Source organism: Papaver somniferum, chromosome 11, assembly GCF_003573695.1.
Source record: "Papaver somniferum cultivar HN1 chromosome 11, ASM357369v1, whole genome shotgun sequence".
NCBI lineage: Eukaryota > Viridiplantae > Streptophyta > Magnoliopsida > Ranunculales > Papaveraceae > Papaver > Papaver somniferum.
In genome coordinates, this window is record NC_039368.1 from 108214397 (window position 1) to 108233912 (window position 19516).

The 19516-nt window shown below is 35.8% G+C and overlaps 3 protein-coding genes and 1 long non-coding RNA gene across 4 annotated transcripts; 3 read left to right on the forward strand and 1 right to left on the reverse strand.

Moving 5' to 3' along the window:
- Positions 1-1018: 1018 nt before the first annotated feature.
- LOC113320149 lies at positions 1019-5612 on the reverse strand. The gene is made up of 3 exons (XM_026568088.1): positions 5307-5612; positions 1576-4390; positions 1019-1488 (listed from the first exon to the last, which is right to left on the reverse strand). The coding sequence occupies exons 2-3, from the start codon at positions 4252-4254 to the stop codon at positions 1291-1293; spliced, it is 2877 nt and encodes a 958-aa protein (XP_026423873.1). The 5' UTR covers positions 4255-4390; positions 5307-5612; the 3' UTR covers positions 1019-1290.
- A 2375-nt stretch (positions 5613-7987) lies between these two features.
- On the forward strand, positions 7988-9387 carry LOC113320842. The gene is made up of 3 exons (XR_003346313.1): positions 7988-8238; positions 8337-8381; positions 8816-9387. It is a non-coding gene; the product is annotated as an uncharacterized LOC113320842 (long non-coding RNA).
- Positions 9388-10566: 1179 nt separating this feature from the next.
- On the forward strand, positions 10567-11977 carry LOC113324884. The gene is made up of 4 exons (XM_026573164.1): positions 10567-10605; positions 10707-11042; positions 11604-11900; positions 11945-11977. Exons 1-4 carry the CDS (start codon positions 10567-10569, stop codon positions 11975-11977), a joined length of 705 nt encoding a protein of 234 aa, XP_026428949.1.
- A 424-nt stretch (positions 11978-12401) lies between these two features.
- LOC113324885 lies at positions 12402-13652 on the forward strand. Its single transcript, XM_026573165.1, has 2 exons — positions 12402-12449; positions 13183-13652. The coding sequence occupies exon 2, from the start codon at positions 13218-13220 to the stop codon at positions 13650-13652; it is 435 nt and encodes a 144-aa protein (XP_026428950.1). The 5' UTR covers positions 12402-12449; positions 13183-13217.
- Positions 13653-19516: the final 5864 nt, after the last annotated feature.

A 19516-nucleotide genomic window follows, 5' to 3' on the forward strand; every position in this document is an offset into this window, starting at 1 on the left:
CGACTAGATAACAGATTGATGGAAATTGGGATAAAATTGGTGTTAAACACCTCCAGAATGGAAGACTCAGGCCAAGATCTATGCAAAAGAGCGCAACCAAGAAGTTATGTTTCATTAATTTCGGGTGGGAAAGGAAACGAGTTCCTCTTACAATTAAATACCAATGATTTAACCCAGGAATGACTCAACCGATTGGACGCACGTGGCGCAATCCTACAGACTCAACCAATTAACCAACAGGACTTGGTAAGGCACCCAACTGTTTTACTAACGGCACCCCAACAGGACATGTTCTTTATTAGTGTCGCTGCCTGCCCATAACTGTACGTGATTTTCCTTTGGAATTGTGTTTGTATTCAGGTGCATCGGGATGTTGACGGTCCAGTTCACTATTAAGCACACAATTTAAATGCTTGGGTAATAGAGCATGCTGGTAATTATGGTTCTTACTAACATGATTCACAATTACACCACGCTAATTAGCTTTTTCACAAGGCGAGATCAAAAGAATATACCAAAAACTAAATCACGGGATATATGTATTCTTTCCTTTTTCAAGACCATGATTAAATGATATTAAAATAAAACTCATTTTACCAAACTTCTGTTTTAGAACAACCAATAGGGTTGTTTTGTTTTAAAGGAGTGTGCACAAGCTAAAAATGCTTTTGACAATTTTGATGCAGAATTCGTGGTTGTGACAGATTTTAATCCAAGATGCACATTTCAAATCACCGAGTAGTTTGTGGGGTAGGTGAACCTGGTGAGCTTGCAAACTCAGTGCCCATCCAGGGGATGACTCTCATTCGATGATACCATTGTCGATTGGAGGTTGAAGTTGTCGATCCACAACTGAATTCAATTGATTTATTTCTGTTACGGATCCATGGTCAGTCGGAGGTTGAAGTTGTCGATCCATATTGAATCGATCTATTTCTGTAGGGGACCATGGTCAATCTCGGAAACTTATTAGGTTTCCGGTATTCATTTTTCTTTCCTTCTAGCTATATGCAAATCCTTATTGCAATTAGTATTTTCCTCACGGAACGTAAAGAAAATACTAAACTCATATTTATCAATGCACTTATACTCCATATATACATATACATCATTCAACTCAGAAATTTATCTATGGAAACCATGTATTGCAATACATGTTTTAATGCCTATTCCATGTTTCGGTTATCATTATGCGATTTTCGGATCGGTTGCTATTGGCATGGAAACCATTCAAATTTATAAATTACACACTTCAAAACAGCGTTTGCTGCTTTGGGCATTATGTAATGTCTACCTAAATACAGAGTTTGTTGTTTCTTCAAAAAGGTTACCTACTCCAGAAAGTTCTGCAAGATTTCTACTATGTAGGAATGCTATACAGATAGAGAATGCTTGCAGAGAAGATATGAAAGCACTGAAATCTATTGAATAGATTCCCTTCTTGTAAGTGGTCAAACTGAATAAAGGCCCGTCTCCTTTATCTCCTTCCTGCAAATTTTTATCAGAAAAAGTTGATAACTGAACCATCAAGCAGTAAAGAAGGTTCAGAAAAGCACAGGAAGAAATAAACGATACCTGAATAAAAAGATCAAACTGATCGGAACCATCACAAGCTTTGGATGAATATGAGGCCTCACTTGGTTGTTCCTGGTTAGAAAGTACTCTTAGTTTGCAACCAACATCCCAACCACCACAATCACAAGCTCCACCTGATTTCCAACGATCAATCAGAGGTGAAGGTAATCCACTAGCTGGTTTCCCATGAACACCACTAGGGAGTAAAACAACAGTACTTGCTGTCTCGGAGCAGCATTTCACGTCTGGCATGCATTCAGATAACTTCATTTTAGATAGTTCTGTATGTTTATCTTTCTGCCATCCATCACTAACTGATGATCCAATGCTCTCTTTTGGGACCTTGACAACAATGGCTGCAAGCTCATTTTTCTGAAAAAAATCTAGAGTATCCTCACTAGATCTGGGTTCCACGGCTGACAATACAAACTCTCGCACCATACACTGATCCTTCGTTTTATGCCTGGTCGAATTCGGGCATTGGGCACCAGACACCTTCATTTCACCAACAATGTTAGGGACATATTTATGATTTTTAACTTTACTTCCTTGACTGATCCACCCTCCACTCTTTTTCGTAACTTGGTGAAAGGAGTAGAATGTGTATATCCAACTGCAATCATACTTGCCGCATACACTAATTTTCTTCATTGTAGCTGCAAGGACATCCTTGTTCTTGTCTACTGCAAATGTAAACCAAGGTAGCCCATTCCTGACAGTGACTTGTAAAAGGGCTTGCACCATTGATGTTTGATGCTTGTCATCCTGATGTAAGCCATCAGAGCTGGTCGGTCTGCAATTTGAGAAATCCAAGTTTCTTTTAACTGGTTGTGAGTTCAAAGAATCTGATCTTTGATGAGACGTTTCAGACGTACTTTGTGTAGGTGATGGTTCGTCTTGAAACAACACACGGTTTGCTGACCTAGGACGCAGTAACGGATCTAATAGCCTTCTCAAAGGGCTGGATCTAGCTTTACCATTAGCATTCGTCTTTTCCTTGTTTGAACTTTCCACACAATAGTCTGATCCTACTGGACCAGATTTGGCAGTGATATAATCTGAGCCAAGAGGTGGCAACGCTGAAGCCTCCTTGAAACTGAAACTTCTGCTCATCTTACCCAATCCAGCAGTAGATCCACTGTTAGGTGATTGATATCTACTTTTTAAAGCAGCTGATTCTCTTGTTTTGAGGCCTGGTCCGTTGGTAGGCTCAACTACTACTATCTTGGTACTATTCGCAGCCAACTTGGTCTCTTCTGCCAATTTATTTACAGAGTGAACAGATGGCATTTCAGCTGAACCAGAATGTGGTTTTAGATCTTGAGCACCTTTAGTACTAACAAAGCTGGTTTTCGTATTTCTGCAGCTCTCAACACCACGAGATAGTTGGCTTGGGTGTGGATTGTCAGACTTGATTACACCATACATAGCTTCACCACCACAATGACTATCGGATAATCTTCTATTTTTAACTTCTGCTGATCTCCCTATGCTTAACCTTGTAGATTCAGATTGCTGATGCATATCCAAATGTTCGGTAAGATATTTCTCATCATGGTTGCTGCTTTTAATTCCAGAAGACAGTGGGCTTGAGTGTGGACTAACAGGATTGATCTCCACAAATTGAGCCTCATCCGAAAGAAAATTGTCTGAAGATCTCCTTCGATGAACTTCTGTAGTAGATTTTCCCTCATTTAAGGTTGCTGATTCTGACCGCGGAGAAGCACCTGACCAACTTTTTCTGCTTGAATTTCTGGGCAAAAGGAGAACAATTGTTTTATTTCTGCCAGGGGAACTTTGGTCAGGAAATGTGAACTCTTGAAACTTCTTTGTTGTAAGAGTATTTGTATCTACTGAATCCTTCATCTTTCCCTCTGTACAGAACAAGATCTCACTATCTTCTGAACTTGGTGAAGTACGGATTTCTGTAACGGGCCTTGAACCTGAACCTTTTCCATTACCCATTTGAAGATCTATCATGGAACTGTTGGTGACATTGGTTCTATGGAGTTTATGCCCCCCAACTGAGACTTTCTTGGTGCGAGCTTTAAAATCTTGAGCAGGTATTACATTTCTTTTACATGGCCTCCCACCCCGAGAATAGATTTCACTGGAAGATGAGGTCGGATGAGAGCTCAAAGAAGATGATCCTTTCTTTGAATGAGCCAGAGGACCACTGTCACTTCCAGTAGAGAGTGTAGATGACCCAACTGTAGAGAACGGGGATGAAGTACTACTAGTTGACGGTGAATACTTTCTACTTCGGTGGGGCACTTGCTTTTCGTTGTAGTTCCACTTCTCTACACGCTTCCAGTCAAGGACACCACAATTCAGAACCTTCTTTTGGAGGTTTTCTTCATTCTCCTCATGCTGCAAATAACCTGGCAATTTGGACATGTGTTTCACAAGCTCGTCGTCTTTGATTGACTTCTTGTCTGACGATTGTTTTCGGTGACTCCTCGAGGATTTAGATGCAAAAGACTTCTCCCCTAGATCATGTTTTATATCATGCTGAAGAACATCATATGGACGAGCGCTGGGTCTTTCTATCTTCAATTTGTCCCCAAGTGTGAAAGTTCGACTAGCTGGGTTTTTCTCCCTTATTTCTCTTGAAAACTGATAACTCCTTGAACTGTGTCTGTCATCAGTGTGGTAACCCACAAATTTGGTAGGTTCCATTCACTCTGCATTACTAGCACTTGGTATCAAGAGCTCAAGAAACTGATCAGTATCCCTTCCTCCTATAAATCCTTGCTTGTGAAGAAGCTGCCAAACACTTTCTTACTTCATGGCTTCAAAAAACCCACATGGACATCTGCCAAAGAAAAAAAAGAAAGGCAGACATAAAAAAAAAAAAAACTAAGTTAGAGAGGAGTATGTGTTTAAGAGAGTTCAATCTCAAGATCTTCACTTCTACTGTGAACCCGGCTGCTGGCTGGTATGAGTCTCTAAGATTAGTCCTAAATCGCAAATAGCAGAATAAAACAAGAAAAAAAGAAACCACACCACAAGAAAAATAAGAAAATGAAACAGAAACAAGAAGTAGGGGGAAGTTCTTAATATTTCATACATGGGTCTCAAAGAAGTTGCTTTCCTTTCAAAATGATCCAACTGGAGTTTCCATTTCTTTTTAATATTTCACAACTTTTGCTAATTAAAGTGGCAAAGTTGAGAGAACAGGTAAAACTGCTGGTCGAGATAGTCATTCACATTACTTAAAATTGTTTACCGGCGTCCCAACCACCACCGGCCACAAGGGCACTTTTCAGTACAACCTCACACATTTAGGATACATGGTTGAGACTGTAGTGCAAACAGAGCAAGAATAGCAAAATTCATTCTACACAGCAAGAACATATATCGACAGGGGTATCAACTAATCCAAGATGACAGAGAAATGAAATTAGCATGTGAAATTGAGTGGTCCATGATAGCGATATCAAACCAATTCAAGAGAAAAACACAAATTTGTAACAAAGAAGATCAGGCCATCCAGAAACAGGATTTATACAACAGAAATGTTCTAATCCAAACACAACAGCCATTCTGCCTAAATTCGAGCTTAATTCACTTCTCTTGTAACCAAACATTCAATGTTCTCGCTAAAATCCATCCAGGAACCAAATTACAACGTGAAGAGCTCACAGATCTACAAATTAAGTAACGCATGAAAATAACAAATTGTAATCAGAAAACAAAAACGAAAAAATTGGTTATAATTTCTAACATACCTGAAGAAATGAAGTTCAATCTTGTGTCCAATTTTTCACAGATCCCTTTACGTTTCTGAAGGTAACCACCAATGGAAGGATAGAGGGGGAGAGAGTTGGTGAAAAGAAAATAATAACTTTGATTAAAAGCAAAGATAAGTATAATCACAGATCAACAACAAAATCCAATTTAGCACCAAAACCCAATAAACCTTCTTCTTCTTCTTCTTCTTTTTACACAGCAACAGAAAACTAGATACACAGAGTGAAAAAGGGGGTTTTCAGTTTCGCGTCTCACACTCTTTAACACTGCAAAATCTGAAAACAGAGAGAGATAGTGTGTGTGTGTGTGTGAAAGGCTTTAGCTTTCGTTTTCACATCAAACGGCTAAAGAAGAGGAGCATGGGATTGGCTATCCCATCATTATCATCGAACGGCTAAAATATTGTCGGGACTGCTTTAAGTGGGTCCCACTAACCAAATAAGTTTTTCTCATAGACCAAATCAGAATACACGGATGGACGGTTTAGGATATATCTGTAGGGCCGTTGCGTTTCGTTCAAGGGTCGGGATTTGTTTGTTTCATTGTATTTGGTCTAGTCTTCATTTATGAGAATGATGGAGTCGGCCACAGCCGACGTGGCTTTGATTAGAAAAAGGCAAAAAGATTAGCATAGAATATGCTGTAGATTACTAAAGTGACATCGAGATTCTTTTGGATTTACTATAAATGACATCATCAGTTGAATAAATGGTAAATTGGTGGAAAAGGGGGAAGTGCTTTATTAGGAAATGGAGGGGTATTTGAGGAATATAATATGATTAATGTGGTCCCATCGCAAAGAAATGGATGTAAATTGTCTTCGTTTTTTCTGAATTTTGTGATTTTCTTACTTTATCCTGTGATCCGCTGTTTTTTTGTGGCTTGCACTTTTTTGTGTGGGTATATTTTTTTTTTCACCTCAGATGGTCTCACCGACATTTTTATTTTTATCCCACTAGTGGTGAGGTTTTTACCTTTGACCTCTTGGTACTACACAAGATCCAAGGAGGAAAAGCGTGCGCTGTATCCAACAAAATTTTCACACTGGCAAAAAATTTACAGTTTGGATTTATCATGGTGTTCTGGAGTTCGATTGCAGGCGGCTGCACAATAAAAATAAAGGTCCGGAAAATAGCGTTTCTAAAGATGTCAAGTGTGCCGGCATGGTGCTAGCCGGAAAGACTAAAGCAGAAATGCAATGGGAAATTAAATGTCATGCCATTATAGTAATTTATAGTACACCTGCGCAGCTGCGCTGTAAAATTGGGTGGTAGTTGTGTGTGCAATAATTCTGCAGGTGTTTGGCGTGTAAATGTCGTATGCAGCTACTATTAAATACTGTGCGACAACATGTTCCCCAAACAAATACAAGCTCTAGCACTATTAAGAAATTGTAGAAAACACAGAGAATCAATTAGGATTTAGGATGATAGTTCCTAGCTTCAAGTTCAAGGTAGAGAATATGTGTTCCCTCCTTTGTTTTTAATTAATTTGAGTATTTTAATTTTCACATTCTCTCAGAATCTCAATCTTGATTTTGTCATAAAATTTTCTTGCCCACCTGAAAACAAAAGCTTGCAACCCCTACATTTGCTGGAACAATTATCGATTTCACACCTGTAAAATAAAGATTAATCACAAAACAAATTGACGGTTGAGTCACGGCCAGTTCGTTCTTTTTAAGATATTTCGTAACTCTGTCTTGAGTTTTGTGTATGTAGTTCCTTTTTCGTCACAACATCCCCATGATAAAACAGTCGAGAAAAACTCTCTTTCGATTTCTCACGCACACAATGAGATCGATATGAATTAATGGAAATAAATTGAGTTAATTGTTGTAATTAAAATTTCCACCTGTGAAAACGTTTTTGAAAAAATCTTTTTAAAAACATCAAAAAAATACTTTTAAAATTCAAGAGACCTCTCAAAAGCCCGTTCCCGGACTAATGATATATATATATATATACCCAATCAGTAAGGGGAGAGATTTAATCCTGAAATCTCATCCTCAAGGCCCAAAATACTTAACCACTGGGCCAAACTCATATTGTTGAAATAAATGTGCAAAAGAAATGTTTTAAAACATATATCCCAACAACGTTTGTATTTGGTTCTTTCTATACCTGATTTCCTATGATTCTCCAGTAATCCCTGGGGTGTTTCATAGTTCATACCTAGATACTCATTCACCATGATGAAAGCTTAAAAAATGATTCCAAACGTGTAAACTATAAATGCTATTTATTTGTTTTGTAGTTTGAGTTTTAAATCCAATTATGAACGGATAGGCACAAGTAAAATTCGCTAAACCTACTGCATTACCACTACAAACAATGAAGTTTACTAGATGAAAAAGTCTCTATTATCATACAAAAAAAAATCAGAAAGAATTAAGATTAATTAGTCAAATTGTTTAATTGTAGATCTTATCATGATCCATTATCATTATCACGAGTAATTCAATGATACTACTTTTTTGAGAATTAAAATTCAATCAAATTAAAGGAGCAATTATTTTCCGGTAAGTGGAAAACTTTTCCCACAAAAGAAAGTTGTTGGTCGTGTTTGGCCGCTTGGATATCCTTATCCTAGGATGGGTTATCTAGATAAAACGGTTATATCGTGTTTGTCTTCCCTCAATTTCCAACTTGCGATAAGAATAAGAAAACCCATCGTGATTTTCGTATGCTAAAAAGGTGTGATTAAGGTATTCTCTCAGATACCTGTTTTTCCAATTTCCTCATCAAGGATAGAACTCCACAATCCCATTACCATTCCCACGAATCCATGATACCTGTATCACCATTACTAAACCCACGATAGGGTTTTTCATACCTTTGTGAATTTTCCAATTTCTTCCCTATATATACTGATGCAAAGCTTATTGTTTCCACATAAAATTGGCACAAGGTATTCTCTTTTCTTCTCAACTAGTTTAGTTTAACAAATTCATCCCAGTAATTTCTACGATTCAGTTTGTTACAAATCTGATTTGGTTTTTCTTACAGAGCGCTTTCATATCAAATCTGCAACAGATCAATTGCAAGTTACTGGTATCATCTTCATCCTCTTTTTTTCTTCTCATTACTACATATGTTTTCTTTTGTTTTTATCAATTGCATGTTGCTGGTATCATCTTCATCCTCTTTTTTTCTTCTCATTACTACATATGTTTTCTTTTGTTTTTATCAATTGCATGTTGGTGGTATCATCGTAATCAGATTAATGATTTAGGTTGTCTGTTGATAGTGGTTGGTATGACTTAAATTTGGGAAAGGAATTTTTTAAATTTGATTAAATTAGTAGGTAATTCATTTTGTTTATGACAAGCTTTGTTTGAGGCATTACTAGCTTCCCAAGTTCACAGGGTTATTCTTGTTAGCTATAATGGTGACAAAATTAGTGATATAGAATCCAGTAATGATGTATTGTTTAACTTTCCTGAAAAGTTTGTTTAGCAATAGCTTACATATTCAGTTAATTATAGAATATGGAGAGTGATCAATCATCCAACCCCCAAACTGGAAGGACAACTTGGACTCCTCCCATGGATAGACTGTTCATAGGTCTAATGGAAGACCAAGTACAGAAAGAACAACTACTCGATGGTCAATTCAGCAAATATGCTTGAACACACTTTGTTCATAATTTCAAGCAGAGTTTTGGTTCTTCTTTTACCAAGGATGTGTTGAAAAATCGTATGAAAACTTTGAAGAAGAACTATGTTGTTGTGAGTACTCTTAGAGGTCAAAGTGGATTTGGATGGGATCAGTCACGAGAAATTGTGATTTCTGATGATTGAATGAATATTTTTCGTGGTTGTAGTAATGAAGGTTCGAACTCAAAGACTTGTGAAGGTGAAGGATTTTTAGATTTATAAAAATTATATACAAAAATATTGACAAATTGGTAGAGAGTACTGGGACTAAAGATTCAGCCATTTTTCATTTTCAAGTGGTTTAGAATTTAATTCTAGGCGATTATAGTTTAAAACAAAATGAATATTAACTCTATTCTTTGCCAAAGTAGATTTTATAAAATATTACTTGTATTTCTTAAGCATGGCATATCAAAAATCCCTAGGACTAAGCATAAACCATCAAATGAAATCACAAACAATTAATTAAAATCTTAATTCAATTAAAATTGGTGCAAAAAGTAAATATAGAATTAAATAAAATTACCCCAAGTATGAAGTTTGGCCTCCTCCGTCGTCCCAGTGTTGGGTTTTAGCTCATCATAGTAAAAATGCTCTCAAAATAATTATTTATTGCTCAAAAAGTTGTTTACAAATGATAAAAATGAGTAAAACAATTGAACAGAAAAATCGCAACAGAAATAACTGTTGCAAAGGCGCTGTTCAGCTGTTACAAAAAGAACGATAAATGATAACTGCTGTTGTACGAAGAACTACGACCCACGCGTGTGCGTCTTAGACACTGTTGATAAACGACTGCTCCTGCGAGTCCGTTCTTCGTGTTCTTCATCTTCATCAATGGCAGCAGCAGCAGCAGAGAGAAATCATGGTTCTCGATCTGCAGCGTTCCTTCTCTCCTCCCAACTCTCGACAGCCTCTCTAATAAATCCAAGGGGTCCTTTTATACCCAACAGGTGCATTTAATCTCTCCATAACTCGAGATAATCTTCATTATTGCCGCTGTCCAAAAATAGGGAATAATTGCCAAAAATAGAAGATTCTTACGTACTCTTTCTTCCTGCACACTCCCAATTGCCTTCTCCACGCCTCATCACTCGTCCAATGCTAGTATAACTCCTCCATGCACACAAGAACTTCAATTTTGCTCGTGTTACAGTACACGTGCTCTGTTTTGGGTGTGTGAATCATCACGAGTTTTCCAGCCAATTCCAATCAAATTCGACACCCAAACTATCTTCCTTAGGCTATATCACATCTTCCTACCAAGTTTGAGCCATTGAATCGCACCAAAACACCTTCATTTTGTCGATTGAAATTCTGCCAGTTGATGAACCAATTTTCCCGCCAACATCGAAATTCAAATGAAGAAGAGGGTGTCCTGGGGTGCCCCTTAGTAATTAGGTTACCCCTTATCCAAAAGCGAGAGTCCGAATAACACTTGTCCTCCGGGTGCCAAAATCAACTTTTCGAGCCAAATTTTCCAAAAATGTTTATTTCCTAAAAATACATAAAAACACAATATTAGTACAAAAATAGAGTTCCAACAATACGGACATTGAGGACAAATTAGACACAAAAATATGTCTATCAATGATGTTGTATGGGATGATTATATCAAGGTTTGTAATTTATGTTATTCTTTAAAAATTGAATGAATTTTGATTTTCGTTTTGTATTTAGAAGATATGCTAATAGGAAAATTTTATAATTCCACTTGCAGAAGCATCCTGATGTCAAATGCTGGAGGACAAAGACCCTTGCTCACTTTGATGAGTTAGCTATTATATTTGGGGATAATAGGGCCAATGGAAGGTATAGCCGTTGTAGGAATGACAATACTGTGCAAGATGATGATGACCATGATAATGAAAATTTAGATAACACGCAATCTCCAGATACCCCTCAAGAACAGAATGAGAATGGATATAAATATAAGGATGAGGACTTGCGTACATCTGACACTCAAAAAAGGGCTCGAGCCTCAACAGGTCTGAATTCACGTCCTTTTAGAAAGACCAAAAAGAGTACAGGAGAAGGAATGGTAGATGCAATTCAGGTAATGGCAGCGGCTGTGAACAATGTTGCGACTAAGAAAGAAGAAAATAAAATTTCATCATCTTTAGAGGCAAGTTTAGTGTCCGCACTCGAGGATATACCAAATTTGGATGATGATACTTTTGTGCAGGCGCTAGATTTATTGGAAGATGAAAAGAAAGCTAAGATTTTCATTGCATTGACTGGGAACAGGAAACGACAATGGTTGTTATCGAAGCTCAATATTCCCGCATATTATCCTTCCAATTTTATGTGACTAGGTGTCTGATAGGGTGAAGTTTGGCCACATAGTATTCTCAGGGATTTCGAATTACTAGGTTATGTTTAAGTTTCTTTCATTTAGTAGTTTGTGTCAGAGATTTAATTTGGTTAATGTTTAAGTTTAGTGTTGTTATGGTACTGTAATAGTAGTTTTCCTTTCATTTTTTATGAACTATGTTCCTGCTCTATGAATTAAATTGAAATGTTTTTATTTTTAAAGTTTCCATGTTGATTTTTAATTTTCTGTGTGTTTTCTATTGATATAATGATTTTTAATCTTCTATATTCTTTCTGTTGGTAGGTACATATAAGATATCGTAATATGGCGAGTTCTGACGATGAAGAAGATTTGGTAGTAGTTGTAACAACAACCACAACAACACTAATTGATGTTTATTACCAATATTTTTTGGAGAAAACAATATGCCATGATTCAATTCTTAGTGGTGCAGCTCATGTAGATGAAGTCTTAAATGGTCATGATGCACGATGTCAGGATAGTTTTCGTATGGAAAAACATGTTTTCTTAAGATTATGTGATATGTTGAAAGAAAAGGAGTTACTTCGTCATAGTAATGGAGTTCGTGTTGAAGAAAAAGTAGCAATTTTTATGCTTTCTGTTGGACATAATGAACGTAACAGGATACTTCAAGAGCGTTTTCAGCATTCAGGTGAGACAATTAGTAGACATTTTAATGCAGTCTTGGAAGCTATTGTTGCATTGGAAGATGATTTTCTTGTACCATCAGGGCCTGATACCCCCACTGAAATCTTAGAAAGCCCAAGATTTTATCCATACTTCAAGGTATTGCATATCTTCAACCAAGCTTTATCACATAAACTCAATTAGTTTTTGTTGTATATATAAATATGTTTGTATCCACAGCCAACTAATTTTTACTCGTATTCTTTTCATTATAGGATTGTATAGGAGCCATTGATGGAACACAAATACCAGCAATGGTTGGTCTCGACGAACAAGTCCCTTTTTGGTGCAGAAAAGGGTTCATTTCGCAAAATGTTTTAGTAGCTTGTTCCTTTGACTTATAGTTTCAGTATGTTCTAGCTGGTTGGGAAGGCTCGGCTGCTGATTCACGCATACTAGATTCAGCTCTAACAAGATGCGATAGATTAATTGTGCCCGAAGGTATAACGTCTATCATATATTTTTCATTCTACTTCCAAATACTATTGCCAACCCATGTTTCTAGCTTTGACATCTTTTTAACGGGAAGCTCAGGTAGACAACTACTTTTTAATTAGATAGATAGGCATGCTGGTCAAGCTGTATTTTTCATCATTTGTTCAATTCATCATTTACTATCAAAGAAACCCTCCAGTTGAATTATGTGTTTGGAATTCCTAGAGCATGACATTTAATCTCATCTGTGAACTATTTGTCTGTTTTTTTTAATGATTATTCCTAGAGCATGATATTTAATCTCATCTGTGAGCATGACATTTTAATGATTATTGGGAACTATTTGTCTGTTTTTTTACACTTCCCATGTCTCAGTTCAGTGGTCTTCCGAGACCCACTTAATCTCATCTGTGAATCCATTTCATTGATACTCACGGTTGGCTCTCAGAAAAGAGCTAATAACTCATGGGTGGCTCTCAGTTCAGTGGTCTTCCAAATGGTAAACGAGTAAAATACGGGCAGTAACAAGGGTTTTGGTTTTGGTAGTTACTGTTGGTTTTAGCACTGCATTGCAATAGCTTCCATTCCTATTCCTACTGTTGCAGGGAAAATTGTACAATTTTTGTACTTCATTTTAGAATGGGGAAGAAGATCCTATATGCAGTAGAGTCTATAATCACATTTATGTTATACCCACGGAGAGATTGATTGATAACTTAGCCTTTTTTTGTTTGTACAGGTAAATTTTATCTCGTTGATGCAGGATTCGCCAATATGCCGCAGTTTATTACTCCATATCGTGGTGTCCGTTATCACTTGAAGGAATTTGGTGGAAATCGTCCAAAATATGCAAAGGAATTATTCAATCTCCGACATGCATCGTTACGGAATGCAATTGAACGTGCTATCGGTATACTTAAAAGACGCTTCACTATTTTGCAACTGCAGCCTCAATATCCATTCGAATCACAAGTGAAAATTGTACTTGCATGTTGCATCCTTCATAACCACATCCGCAGAGAGTGCATTAATGACTTGATTTTCGATGATGAGAACTTACAAAACCTACTAGAAACCGATCCAAGAATGCAACAAGACAGTGAATACCCTACACTTGGGAGAAATAGACAACGAGAAGTAGCTTCAGAACTTCGAACTTCAATCGCAGATGCAATGTGGAATGATTATCAGCGTCGCCGCCGCGGCTAATGTTTGCATACTGTTGAGTTAGACTTCGATACTGTTATTTGCATTTTGTTGTTTAAATTGGATGAGTTAGACTTGGATACAGTTATTTGCATATTGTTGTTTAAATTGGATGAGTTATACTTGGATACTGTTATTTGCATGTTGTTGTTTAAATTCGAGAGCGAAACAAACATGATTCAAGTTATACTTATGATTTCTGTTGGGTGATTGAGATGTTAACCAAACAATTTCTATGTTAATCTGGGATAAGATAAAATTTGAGACAAACATAATTCAAGTTAACCAATTCCTATTTAGATAACTGATATCTCTACTTAGGATATGTTGTTGGGTTTCCAAGCTGCCAAACAGACCCGTTAGGTGGAAATTGCAAACCATACATGTAGGTTTAGTAAAATGATGGGCCTGTCTGATTAAAGTAAACAATTACATAAACGATGGGCCTGATTTCCTCACTTGACTATCTGGGTATCAGAAAAAAAATTCTGGACCGGTGACGTGACGTAGATTTTAAGAAAGAACCCTGTTTCATGGCATACCAAAATCTTTTAGGGCATATTAAGTAATGACAAAATAGGGTCATTAGTAAATCAAAAATACCCTTATCCGGGTATTTTTAGTAATGGCAAATCTGCCCTTTTAATTATTAGTATTAAGATTAATGATTGGTTGTTAATAAATATGATTAGTGATTAATGTTAATGATTAGTAATTAGGAATAGTTAAGTTCTAAGAATCTTGTGTTGATATATTTTGGGAAGAAAAAAAGTTAGGTTTTTTTAAGAAGGAGAAGGAAAAGTGAGGAAAAAATTTGTATTTTGATTCATCAAGTCTCGATGGAGGAGGGACAAACTGAGAATAATTTTACTCATTCTCAAACTGAAATTCCAACTCAAAATCTGGATTTTTGCTAGCCAAATCCAGATTATGAATACACCAATGAAGAACCCAATGCTACTAATACACATGTATACTTCTATCTTATGTTTAATTTCATTTTTGTAGCTTAAAATCATCAAAAACTTGATTTTTTTCACCATTATTCGGCGAACCAGGAATAGGTTCGGCTTGTAATTATCAGCCGAACCTACCTGGTGATTTACATATGATGAACAATTCGGCTTACTGTAAGGTTTAACATTATATGCCGAACCTTGTATTTTATACAAGGTTCGGCTTATATGATGAATATCGAAATAGCCGAACCTTATATTTTTATGGGTTCGGTTTGTATGCTTGATATTTTTTTCCAGCCGAACACTTATTTGATTTTACAAAAGAAAAAATAAGTTCAGTCACTTTTTAATTAAGGTTCGGCTCATGAGTTGTATATCGAATAAGCCGAACCATATGAGTATAGCATGTTCGTCTTGTTAGATTTTTGGTGTATCAGCCAAACTAATCGAACCAAAAAACCTATATACATTTCTACAAGGTTCGGCTACCCCGAAATACCCATTATGAGCCGAACCCAGTAACACTCATTTGACCATCCATTACACAGAGTAGTTCGGCTTATAATGGAAATATCATAACCAGTCGAACCTATGAAACCATATACATTTTAAAAACTGGACGAACAATGTTCGTATCGAATTCAATACTATCGAATAAGCCGAACGACAAATGTGACTAGGTTCGGCGTAAATTTCGCATGAAATTTCAAACCGAACTGTTCATGCACACTTTCAGGGAGACACATCAAGAACAATTCGGCTTAAAATACTAAGAAATTTTGAGCCGAACCGAATAATGTAACTGTCAAAAACACTAATTTTTTAGGAATTAAACCCATTTAATTGATGAAAAACAACAAATAAGAGACTGGGTTTGTAGAACTTACTTTCTTATCCTCATTTCCGGAGTTGGAGCTGCAGTTGGTTGAATTTATGGTTCGATTTGTGGTTCAATTTCAGTTTCTACACCTTTAATTAATTCTTCTTCTTCAATTGATGGATTAGAAGATGATTTTGAATGCCTAATCCCTGTTTTTTGATTTGTACGAATCATTATGTAGTTGAGTTTAATCGACGATCAAATTTTCACGAATTGACGGTTAAAATTTTCACTAACGATAAAAAATATTCTTCGTGAGAGTTCGGCTAGAGTAGAGTAGAGGAGGAAGAAGAAGAGATTATGTTTTTTTTTTTAAATTGATTTTAGGTTTTTATGTTAAGGTAAGAGTAGATTAGTAACTAAAACGGTTTAGGGTATATAGGTAATTGAACTACCCACTAGATACCCCTTATAAGGTCACCCAAGATGGGACTAGTGTTTTGTATGCCCTAAAAGTTTTTGGTATGCCCTAAAACAGGGTTCTTAAGAAATTAGCAACCTTAAAGTGGAGTTTAGTGTGCACCCGTATGGATGAAGGTGGTTTGGGCACTTTGGGGATAAGGCGACTTTGAAGATATAAAAAAAAAGAAAAAAAAAATTTCCTCACAAGACTTTTATAGAGAATCCAAACAAGTGAAGGAGAATGGGTAAAATTCTTTTTTTTTTTTTACCAAATTCCAAGATGAAAATAACAAGCGGATAAATCATTATATGAAAGCCTATATTTAGCTGGGTATCAAATGGATTTTGCATATATTGGAAGACACTAGATGGGTTATATGGTCTGGTTCACCTATTTCTGTTAAAAATGACAAAATGGCGAGGGGATTCGCATGGATTCTGTGGATGAGTTTATTCCTCTGTGCTCTAACAAGAATATGAAAGTTCGAGGCCTGATTCATGATAATCAATGGTTAACTCCTGATTTTTAGCAGAGTGTTATTCTTCATGATGAATTACTAGTGATAACTAGACTGGCAGATAAGAGAGTCTGAAGTGGTAAAAATTTAGGTTACTTGGCTGCTTTAGATTCCTATAACAAGGTAGGAACTAAATTCAATGTCTTGAATTGTTATAATAAGTGTTAGAGCATCGTTCAGTCAAACTCACAAGTTTTAGATTTCAAGCTTGTTGTTAAATTTAGTCGATGAAAACTACATCTCGATTTATAGTCTAAGGTCAGTCTCAAACTTGGAATAAAGTATGGTAGTTAAGCATCAGAACTCGCCAATCGATGTGAAGATTGAAGTTTGACAAACAACGATGTCAATGAAAACTTCATTAATAAAGGTATGTGAAGACTGATTAACCTATTTACTCAAATTATCTACCATTATATATATATCTGCCGAGACATGTCGTATGACTTTAGTATTATGATGAACATTGCTAAAAAGAATTCAAGCAGTATAGAGCTTATCACATAATATGTCGAGAGAAATTTATTGTAAAAACAATTGAAAATGCATATTCAATTTATAAGGAGTCATCAACTTAGTTTTTATATTCACAAACTGATTTGGTCAGTTCAAGAACTTGAACTTATAAATAATAAGACTTGATGAATTATTCTCAATTAACTTGCATACACTAATTCATTTTGTCAGTTCACGAACTAGTTGATTTTGAGATTCTACTACAAAACTTTTGGTATCGCTAGTTGGTATATGAATTGATTATGCATTTCTCGAATGGTTGATTTTAAGAGTCCTCTGTAGACTTTTTGTAATTGAATACAAGAACTTATTTGGACAATTTACAAACTTATAAATACAAAAGGATCTTGAGTTACGAGACGACAAAATCTTCACGAAATATTTTAATCTTGTGATATATTATACTCCAACTTATGCTTGTCATTTCTTGGACAACTTAAACATTTTTCTTTTTAAACAATTGGTGCAAAATGTGTATTTCAACTAGTATACAGTTGCATATTTCTTCCTTGTAATTTAAGTAAAAAGTCTCACATGCTTACATGATCAATATATGTGGAGAAGTTAATATTTCTTAGTGTCAAAGTAATTCGTAAACATGGAAACAATTTAACGAACTCAGCTTTCTTTATAAGAAACCAAGCCTTTTCATCAATATAAAAGTATTCCTTGCATAATAGAATCATAATCTCGGCATTCTGTGTCCTAGTGTGGCTAGAGTCTTCCTTTAAAAATCTAGGTTTTCTATGGAGAGACTGTATTAGATTACGAATTTATAGTCTTTACCAAGAGATTCGTGAATCCCGATCAAACTATATTATACCTGATAGTTATTTGTTATCCATATCTTATTCTTATTGATTATTATAGTTCTTGAACTACATATTAGGAAAAAAGAAGGTTGAACAACCAGAGTTTTGCAAAGGTCCGTGAAGGATGCATTTGTAAACAAGCTAAACCAGGTTCAAAGTAGCCAGTTTAACCTTAGGATAGGAAATTTTATCCTTTAAATGGAGATTCTTAGTCTTTCCCTGTTCAATCTCTTCTCTAAGATCATCTATACCAAAAGCGACAAGTTTGTTCTCTGCCGAGAAAGATTGTATCTTTTCGTCTTTCAAACGAATTTCTTTTCATGATCTATTTTCATAGATTCACAACGACTATGGGTTCTCATGAGAGATGATTTAAGATCAAAATTAGTTCGATATTTCTCATAATTGTTGTGGAACCTTAAAAGCATGTCGTTATCGTCTAGAAGTTTATTCAAATTTGCAGAAAAAATCTTGTAACGACTGACAACATGGCAAGCTCAATATTCATCTAAAAAGAGAGACAAACTCGAAAGTAATAAATATGATCGAGATAGCCAAAGCTAATACGATCAAAAATATATTTTTTTTTTAAATAAAAAGGTAGCAAAAATACCTGAGAATTGATTGAGCATATCTGAGCTTCGACACTAAGGATATCAAGATGATTAACCTTGAGAGTATCATCGATACGAGGGTAATTCACCTGAGAATTAGTCGAGCATATCTGAGCTTCGGCAGTAAGGGGATCAAGATGATTAACCTTGATAATATCATCGATACGAGGGTAACTCATCAAAGCATAAAAATGAAGATCAACTTCCACCCCCATCCCATCATAATCTGACTATTATAGTTGTTAGTGTTTTGCTTGGTCGAACTCACCAAACGTTGGCATGTCAAGTTTGATTATCATATTTCAGTTCCAAAATGCAAAGATGCTTGATTTGATTAATAGAGTCAACTTCGTCAAGTTAGGCTCGGAACATATTGATGTTTAGACTCGCTCTTGTTACTCATGAAGAACCTGAAGATGTATTGGAATCAATGAGTACATCATTCTAATTCGAGGTTAATAACTACATACTTAATTTGTTTTCAAGTTAGCATTTATTGAAACATAACATATGAAGTATAGTTTGTTTACTTGTATTTAGTATCAATAACTTAGTCATTATATTATGGTTAAAGTATCAAGGAAATATATACTAGTCATTTTATATAACTTTGGTATATGGATTTACGAAGTATAGTTTATTTATAAGCATCGTGAACCGAGGTTATGTTAATCAGTAACTTGTTGTTATTTAGTGAGTTTGAACTTCCAGGATGAATTCAACCCTTGGGATTATATATGAAGGAATACCATTATATATATAATTTGAGAACGATTTCCTAGCCTATGGTTGAAATTTGAGCCGAAAGCTTGAATTCTGGAGCTCGTAGCCGTCGACCAATATGAATTGAGGATTTCATTCTATTTTGCAATTTGCATAAACATCACACATAAGGATCATTGCTCTGTCGTTGTTATCTAATATGCAATCCGTAATTGTCTTCACTCCTGATTCAATGAAAACATGGTGAAAAACGTTGATATTTAAAGCCTACACCATCACCATCCCTGACAGCAGCTAAAGCACGTCATAATCGAAGAGATTAAATTAATGACAATCGTGGATTTTGCACTCATTATTTGTTGTTTTTTTGCACATGAATTTTTTTTGACTATTTTCTTTCTTTCTTAGCCTACACCATCACCTTCCGTGACATCAGCCGAAGT

Bases quoted from the DNA above. Each gene is read 5' to 3' on its own strand.
- LOC113320149 (XM_026568088.1), bottom strand. From the start codon at position 4,254: ATGGAACCTACCAAATTTGTGGGTTACCACACTGATGACAGACACAGT. The intron at 1,489-1,575 runs GTATCGTTTATT...AAAAATTTGCAG, and splicing joins AGTTTGATCTTTTTATTCAG to GAAGGAGATAAAGGAGACGG.
- LOC113324884 (XM_026573164.1), top strand. From the start codon at position 10,567: ATGTCTATCAATGATGTTGTATGGGATGATTATATCAAG. The intron at 10,606-10,706 runs GTTTGTAATTTA...TTCCACTTGCAG, and splicing joins TATGGGATGATTATATCAAG to AAGCATCCTGATGTCAAATG. The intron at 11,901-11,944 runs GTAGCAATTTTT...TGAACGTAACAG, and splicing joins GAGTTCGTGTTGAAGAAAAA to GATACTTCAAGAGCGTTTTC.
- LOC113324885 (XM_026573165.1), top strand. From the start codon at position 13,218: ATGCCGCAGTTTATTACTCCATATCGTGGTGTCCGTTATCACTTGAAG.